Here is an 8262-nt window from a genome sequence, read left to right as displayed (position 1 = left end):
CCACCTGTCACCAGAATGATGCGATATCGGCTGGCGTACAGGATATCGTTCAGTATGGGCGTCACGGTCGGCCGGGCAGGATGTGGGTCAAGGCCCCAGCGGAGAGGACGACCACCGCCAGCACCTGCTCGGCCACCGCACCGTCGCCACCTGGATCCCCACCTGCTCGGCCACCGCACCGTCGCCAACACCGGCGATTTGCAACCAGCACCGCCGCCCCTGTTCCACCTCGACCGCCAACCGCATTCCATCAGCATCTCGGCCATGCGTATTCCTCCCCTCACAAGAGATATCGGGGCAGGGGCGACTTTAGGCAAATTGGGCTAATTGCGCTCAAAAGGCTCCGCGCTAGGGTAATCAATTATAGTCTTGTTAAGTAAAACTGCGAAGCTCCGAAGCAACAGGAGGCTGTTTATAACAATAACAACAGTTGATTGGGAAGTTTTCATGCTTGTAAACTGTTTAATATATGTAACCAAAGTCGTTAAGGATTGAGGAAAGATGTACTGGTTCGCAAGTGCTTGCATAACTTTTTCGTGAATCTGGCCCCAGTTTATCAAACAAGTAGAGTAACAAGGGGGGGGGGGGCTAGAAATAGCCTAAGCTACTCTATCTTTTTGAGATATATTTCTTTCTTGTCTCAATAAACATACTTGAACTTGAACTTGACGAGTAACATTTACCAACCCCTGAATTACCGTTATATCTTACGGGTGCAAATTGGAGGAATCTTTTAAGAGCAATATATTTGACAAATGGTGTTTTCCTGACTCAAACAATGTGAGGTTAATTATTCTGCACATATTTCTAATGTCTCTAAGATTGGCACAATCTCTTAAGTAGAGGTCAAAGCGGTGTCCATCACTCTCACCGCAGATTATGCAGCTCCGCTGATCAGCTGTTGTTTCCATCTCGAATCTCCATGGGTATTTGTATCCAAGACGAATTCTCGCTATTACTGATTCTCTCCAAATTCGTCCATAATGATTGGGAGTGCCGGCTGTAACCACAGTGTACCAGCGTACAGATACACCGATTTGTTCTTCTGTCCTCCATTCCTCAATTGCCTTGTCACGGTGATGATGTCTGATGATAGCTCTTAACTTGTAGCAGAGTCTTGGGTATGAAGTATTCAATATGGTTTCCTTCAGCGTTCTCAGCTGCCAGCATAAACTGCTCGTTCGTTTCCACACATTCCAACGCGTGGAAGCTCATAGGTGAGTGCCACTTTGAATGTTACTGTGGCACCAGGAGAAAGTATCTTACCAAGTTGAAACTGATTCGAATTTTCTTGAGATGATTACTGCAGCAAGAACGTTTGAATAGTTTGGCAATTATGTCCACTGAATGAGAAATTAGCAGGATTTAAACTTAAAATCCCAAAAGACTTTGTAGAAAAAGAAACGAGAACGAAATTTTTTTTTTGTTATAATAAAAGTCAAATTTAGAAATCCATACAAGAACATTTGTTTCTAACAATGACGTTCATTTACATTTTGAGTGATTTGATCTATCCAAAATTAAAATTAATATTTTTTTTAACAAATATTAATTTTAATTTTAAATTAAAATTTAATCATTTCCCTAAAACAGACCCTGGCTGTGAATCTGTGGGGATGTGAGGAAGTATCTAGAGGTTATCTTGAGATAACCCCAAGATAGCCCCCTCCCCTCAGAAAGGAAGGGACCCTGCCAAAAATATTCCCAAGTGCACTCCACAGTTCCTAAGGCCGGCCATGCAAATGGGTATTCAACCCCTTCACAGGACACACCGTGGGTATTCAACTCCCCCCCCCCTCCCTCTCCCTCACACATAGCGTATTCCTACCTCCAAGACCCACCGTGCCGACCTCTGACCTTTACAAGAGACAGCAAGTGTAACCCTCCCAATTATAAAACACGGTGTGTAGGTAGTGTCCCTCCGCTCCTTATTTATGTAATTGCCGGCGCGGGCGCTCTTCAAGGCTGTTGTGGGTGGGAGGGGAAGGCAGAAAGCCTTGGAGCCAGGGGTGGGTGTGTGTGTGTGTGTGTGTGTGCAGCCACCATGGGCGGACGAAGGAATAGAGGGAACAGGGGAGAGTCGCCAAGAACGGATAGGGTGCGATATGGCAGCTACCGGGAAAAGACGGAAGGAGGGGTAGCACAAGGGACGAAGTGCGATCGATTGCAGCTATATCGGTTAGAAAGGAAGGTGGGGCCGGCACCTGGGATTGCATCAAGGCAATCAACGTCACCTACGTCTGCAAGATACCGTGGGCTGGGGGTGGGGGGAAGGGGGAAGGGGGATTTCATTGCTCAGGTGCTCGATGAACTCCTTCCAGAAGCTCAGGTTTTCCCCAACCCCTTGAAGGCTGTCACTAATTTCTGGAATGGCAATTTGCGTAAGTATGCTGAACACGTGGGGAGAAGTGCGTGGGAAGGGGGAAGAGAAGGAAGAGGAGAGGGAAGGAAGTTTTTTCTTTTTTTCAGCTCAGCTGATTTGATTGTTACCATTGTGGGTGGGAATTGTTTTGCTTTGCTTTGTTGATAGGCTGTCTGGTGGCATTTTTGATGCTTAATGGGAGGAGTGGTGCCGTGCTGATGGTGGTGGAGAAAGTGTTGGTGGTTTAAGTGCTGTTTCTTGGCTGGGACGAAAAGTGTGTTATGTAGGTGGAAGTGTTTGTGTGGACACGTGTCCTTGGGGCTGCCTCGTGCTTCTCCTGTGTCCGGGATAGTCTTGTTTCCACATGTTTTCTTCAGCAGCAGCATGATGCTGCTGCTTGTGGTGGAGCTCCTGCTTGTGGTGGTGCTCCTGCTTGTGGTGGAGCTTCTGCTTGTGGTGGAGCTCCTGCTTGTGGTGGAGCTCCTGCTTGTGGTGGAGCTCCTGCTTGTGGTGGAGCTCCTGCTTGTGGTGGAGCTCCTGCTTGTGGTGGTGCTCCTGCTTGTGGTGGTGCTCCTGCTTGTGGTGGTGCTCCTGCTTGTGGTGGAGCTCCTGCTTGTGGTGGAGCTCCTGCTTGTGGTGGAGCTTCTGCTTGTGGTGGAGCTCCTGCTTGTGGTGGAGCTCCTGCTTGTGGTGGAGCTTCTGCTTGTGGTGGAGCTCCTGCTTGTGGTGGTGCTCCTGCTTGTGGTGGAGCTCCTGCTTGTGGTGGAGCTCCTGCTTGTGGTGGAGCTCCTGCTTGTGGTGGAGCTCCTGCTTGTGGTGGAGCTCCTGCTTGTGGTGGAGCTCCTGCTTGTGGTGGAGCTCCTGCTTGTGGTGGAGCTCCTGCTTGTGGTGGTGCTCCTGCTTGTGGTGGAGCTCCTGCTTGTGGTGGAGCTCCTGCTTGTGGTGGAGCTCCTGCTTGTGGTGGAGCTTCTGCTTGTGGTGCTCCTGCTTGTGGTGGAGCTCCTGCTTGTGGTGGAGCTCCTGCTTGTGGTGGAGCTCCTGCTTGTGGTGGAGCTCCTGCTTGTGGTGGAGCTTCTGCTTGTGGTGGAGCTTCTGCTTGTGGTGCTCCTGCTTGTGGTGGAGCTCCTGCTTGTGGTGGAGCTCCTGCTTGTGGTGGAGCTCCTGCTTGTGGTGGAGCTCCTGCTTGTGGTGGAGCTTCTGCTTGTGGTGGAGCTTCTGCTTGTGGTGGAGCTCCTGCTTGTGGTGGAGCTCCTGCTTGTGGTGGAGCTTCTGCTTGTGGTGGAGCTTCTGCTTGTGGTGGAGCTTCTGCTTGTGGTGGAGCTCCTGCTTGTGGTGGAGCTCCTGCTTGTGGTGGTGGTGCGTTTGATGGTGGTGCGTGAGGTGGTGGTGCTCCTGCTTGTGATGGAGCTTCTGCTTGTGGTGGTGGTGCTTGTGGTGGTGCTCCTGCTTGTGGTGGAGCTTCTGCTTGTGGTGGTGGTGCTCCTGCTTGTGGTGGAGCTCCTGCTTGTGGTGGAGCTCCTGCTTGTGGTGGAGCTCCTGCTTGTGGTGGAGCTCCTGCTTGTGGTGGAAGGAAGGAGGTGTCGGGTGACGTGGAGGAGAGCAGCTCGGGTCGGCGGCCTCGTGTGGTGGTGCTATTTCCGTTGGCGTTCCAGTCGACCAGCGCGCTCCTTTGTTATGCTTCTGCGCTCTTCTGTTGTTGCTGTTGCCAGCGTGCGCTGCTGTTGCCAGCGTGCGCTGCTGTTGCCAGCGTGCGCTGCTGTTGCCAGCGTGCGTTTCTGTTGCTAGCGTGCGCTGCTGTTGCCAGCGTGCGCTGCTGTTGCCAGCGTGCGCTGCTGTTGCCAGCATGCGCTTCTGTTGCCAGCGTGCGCTGCTGTTGCCAGCGTGCGCTGCTGTTGCCAGCGTGCGCTGCTGTTGCCAGCGTGCGCTGCTGTTGCCAGCGTGCGCTGCTGTTGTCAGCGTGCGCTGCTGTTGCCAGCGTGCGTTTCTGTTGCTAGCGTGCGCTGCTGTTGCCAGCGTGCGCTGCTGTTGCCAGCATGCGCTGCTGTTGCCAGCGTGCGCTGCTGTTGCCAGCGTGCGTTGCTGTTGCCAGCGTGCGCTGCTGTTGCCAGCGTGCGCTGCTGTTGCCAGCGTGCGCTGCTGTTGCCAGCGTGCGCTGCTGTTGCCAGCGTGCGCTGCTGTTGTCAGCGTGCGCTGCTGTTGCCAGCGTGCGCTGCTGTTGCCAGCGTGCGTTTCTGTTGCTAGCGTGCGCTGCTGTTGCCAGCGTGCGCTGCTGTTGCCAGCATGCGCTGCTGTTGCCAGCGTGCGCTGCTCTTGCCAGCGTGCGTTGCTGTTGCCAGCGTGCGCTGCTGTTGCCAGCGTGCGCTGCTGTTGTCAGCGTGCGCTGCTGTTGTCAGCGTGCGCTGCTGTTGCCAGCGTGCGCTGCTGTTGCCACCGTGCGTTTCTGTTGCTAGCGTGCGCTGCTGTTGCCAGCGTGCGCTGCTGTTGCCAGCATGCGCTGCTGTTGCCAGCGTGCGTTGCTGTTGCCAGCGTGCGCTGCTGTTGCCAGCGTGCGCTGCTGTTGCCAGCATGCGCTGCTGTTGCCAGCGTGCGTTGCTGTTGCCAGCGTGCGTTGCTGTTGCCAGCGTGCGCTGCTGTTGCCAGCGTGCGCTGCTGTTGCCAGCATGCGCTGCTGTTGCCAGCGTGCGTTGCTGTTGCCAGCGTGCGTTGCTGTTGCCAGCGTGCGCTGCTGTTGCCAGCGTGCGCTGCTGTTGCCAGCGTGCGCTGCTGTTGCCAGCGTGCGTTGCTGTTGCTAGCGTGCGTTGCTGTTGCCAGCGTGCGTTGCTGTTGCCAGCGTGCGTTGCTGTTGCCAGCGTGCGTTGCTGTTGCCAGCGTGCGCTGCTGTTGCCAGCGTGCGCTACTGTTGCCAGCATGCGCTGCTGTTGCCAGCGTGCGTTGCTGTTGCCAGCGTGCGTTGCTGTTGCTAGCGTGCGCTGCTGTTGCCAGCGTGCGCTGCTGTTGCCAGCATGCGCTGCTGTTGCCAGCGTGCGTTGCTGTTGCCAGCGTGCGTTGCTGTTGCCAGCGTGCGCTGCTGTTGCCAGCGTGCGCTGCTGTTGCCAGCATGCGCTGCTGTTGCCAGCATGCGCTGCTGTTGCCAGCGTGCGTTGCTGTTGCCAGCGTGCGCTGCTGTTGCCAGCGTGCGCTGCTGTTGCCAGCATGCGCTGCTGTTGCCAGCGTGCGTTGCTGTTGCCAGCGTGCGTTGCTGTTGCTAGCGTGCGCTGCTGTTGCCGGCTTGAGTTGTTGACAGTGTTGCTGCTGTTGGTGGTGTTCGTGCTGCTACTGTTTCTGTTGTTGGTGGAGTTGGTGTGGCTGGTGCTACTATTACTGTTGTTTGTGGCGTGGTTCTGGGTGTTTGTGGTTGTGGTGGCAGCGAGTAGTGGTGGTAGTAGTAGTGGTGGTGGTTGTACTCACCTCTCAGTAACTACGGCGGAGTGAGTTCTAGTTTTTTATAACCCGCCAACTAGCCCTGTTGAACCTGTTGCCTTATAGTTGAACTATTCCGATGTTCATAGTCTTTGTCCAAGTTGTGGATGGAGGTGGCTTCCACAACTTCTTCTTTCAGGTCATTCCATTTGTTGACTCCACTTTTCTGTTCATTCCACTTGTAAAGAAATATTTGTACCCGTGAAGGGGGCTAGTATTTCCTTACGGTTCTTAGGCCCAATTGCTTTTCCTGTTTACTGCTGTGTTCTCTTGGCTTACTTTCTCTAAGTTTGAAGACGTTATCCTTGTCTATCTTATTCATTCCCCTCAGTATCTTGTATGTTGTGATCATGTTCCTTCTGTTCCCTCTGGAACTTTATGATTTAATTTCCTTTAGCCTTTTCTCATAGCTTAAACCCCTTAGGTCTGGCACTAGTCCTGTTGCAAATCTTTATACTTTTACAATTTGGTTTTAATGCTTCATAAGGAGCAGATTCCATGTCAGCGCTGCATATTCTAGTATTGGTCTAACGAATGTTGTGTAGATGCCTTGAAGGAGACCTAATTTAGGTTTCTAAACAATGTTCTTATATTTGCCAGCGTCTCATATGCTACCGATGTTCTCCTGTTTGTGTGTGCCTCCGGTGTGAGTATTGGAATTATATCCACTTCCAAATCTCTCTCTCTGACTCCTGTAGTTGCCTTCCCCCTTATGGTGTCTCCTGGTCTCCTCTTTCCCTTTCCCATCTTCATTACCTTACACTTGTTGGGATTTAATTCATGTAACCATTTGTTTAATCACTCCTGGGGTTTGCAAAGGCCTTCTGTAACTTTTTGCAGACCTCCTCTGTTTTACAGGCCTCATCAACTTTGTGTCATCTGCAAACATTGACATGCACAAGCTCACTCTCTCGGGAAGGTCGTTCATATAAATTATAAAGAGCAGCAATCCCAAGATCGAGCCTTGTGAAACTCCACTTTTCCTTCCATTCCTTTTTCCATTTTTCCATTTCTTCTATGACTCTTTGTTTTTCTCCTCCTTTTCTCCTTCCTTATCTAGTTCAGTGTTTTCTCAGTTATCCCAGCCTTCTACTTCATCTTGGACACCAGTCTTCCGTTAGTGAGTGTCAAATGCTTGTTGATAATGCAACACCATAAACACCATATATATATATATATTTCATTATATATAATGTATAATATATATAATATCTCGTTATATATTTCATATATAACGAGAGTCAGTCACACAGGAAGGATATTGGCGGCGCCAGGCTGTCGGCCCTAAGCGTATTATATAGTCACACCTTTCATGTGTTAATGCTCACAAGTTGAGTAGAGGTCAGGTCGCATCAGGTGACTTCGCTCTCTGCTAAGCTGATAATTGCAGACGGGTGGCTGTACTCTCCCCATCAAACAAGCCGCTGTCTAGGTGTGGTAGGAAGATAGCCAGAGGATATCTCCTGGTAGACGGAGTTTAGCTCCCGGTTCCTCCTTAAATACCCGTGGAATTGTACATTATATATAGAGCCTTGCTAGGTCTACATAGGCCTGTCCCCCCCAGGCCGGTGGGGGACTGTGTCAGCGTTATCACCCACTCCTCTATCCATCTTATACTCTGCTCTAACCACAGAACACTATGAAGTTTACTGGCTAAAGATTGTGACTTAAAGATTCCCGACGACAAGATTTACATTCTTACAGTGCCCTGGAAACACAAACCGAAACTGTCTCAATTTTCCGCTTGTTATAACTTGTAATAAAGTTGTTACATCTTGGCTTAACGTGTTTATGACGTATTAAAACGTTGTTACAACTTGCTATATTGGTTATCATAACTGGTTAGGAAGTGTTAAACCTTGTTCGAACGTTGTACCAACGTCGTAGTTTCGGTGTGTGTTTGGCGGGTAGTTACTTGATAACATCAGAAAATATTGTGGCACAGACAAGTTCCATTTCTTGTCTTATAAAATACTCTTGAATGGATGGTGGCCGAACTTTCTACCTCTTTCCTTCAGCACTTTCCTTCCCCTCCCATTTTCTCCCATTCTAAACTTTCCCTTTCTCCTGACCACTCTTCTTCATTCCTCCCTTTCACCTCTCTACCTCCCTCACTCTATGAGGTTTTATTCCTTTCTTTCTTTCTCCAATAGCCAATACGTTATAAGGGTTACGTCACAATAATCCAGGAAAATAGTCTACCCAGACTTCTGTTTCCTGTCTTATTTTAGTGACCCTTATCATAAAACTCCTTCACATTTGTAACGCACGACCTTCTCCCTTTCTAAAGCCATGCTGAGCTTTCGTCATATAGTTGATCCTCTTAAGATGCTCCAACATTCTCAACCTGGGCACCTTCTCCAGCACTTTAGACGGAAGACTCTCAATGTTACCGGTCTGTTATTGAGTGTCTCCTTTCTATCATATTTTATAAATATTTG

At 50.7% G+C, this 8262-nt stretch overlaps 2 protein-coding genes across 2 annotated transcripts; both read right to left on the bottom strand.

The window, feature by feature from the left end:
- Positions 1-2641: 2641 nt before the first annotated feature.
- On the bottom strand, positions 2642-4207 carry LOC138372944 (involucrin-like). Its single transcript, XM_069338810.1, has one exon. It carries the CDS (start codon positions 4205-4207, stop codon positions 2642-2644), a length of 1566 nt encoding a protein of 521 aa, XP_069194911.1.
- A 392-nt stretch (positions 4208-4599) lies between these two features.
- On the bottom strand, positions 4600-5556 carry LOC123750766 (ion-translocating oxidoreductase complex subunit C-like). The gene has a single exon (XM_069338809.1). The coding sequence runs from the start codon at positions 5554-5556 to the stop codon at positions 4600-4602; it is 957 nt and encodes a 318-aa protein (XP_069194910.1).
- Between the last annotated feature and the right edge of the window lie 2706 nt (positions 5557-8262).

The sequence above is a fragment of the Procambarus clarkii genome, chromosome 40 (genome assembly GCF_040958095.1).
Source record: "Procambarus clarkii isolate CNS0578487 chromosome 40, FALCON_Pclarkii_2.0, whole genome shotgun sequence".
NCBI classification, from domain to species: Eukaryota; Metazoa; Arthropoda; class Malacostraca; order Decapoda; family Cambaridae; genus Procambarus; species Procambarus clarkii.
This window is presented reverse-complemented; position numbering and strand designations above follow the sequence as displayed.

Coding starts and splice junctions, on each gene's coding strand:
- LOC138372944 (XM_069338810.1), bottom strand. CDS start 4,207: ATGCTGGCAACAGCAGCGCACGCTGGCAACAGCAGCGCACGCTGGCAA.
- LOC123750766 (XM_069338809.1), bottom strand. CDS start 5,556: ATGCTGGCAACAGCAGCGCACGCTGGCAACAGCAGCGCACGCTGGCAA.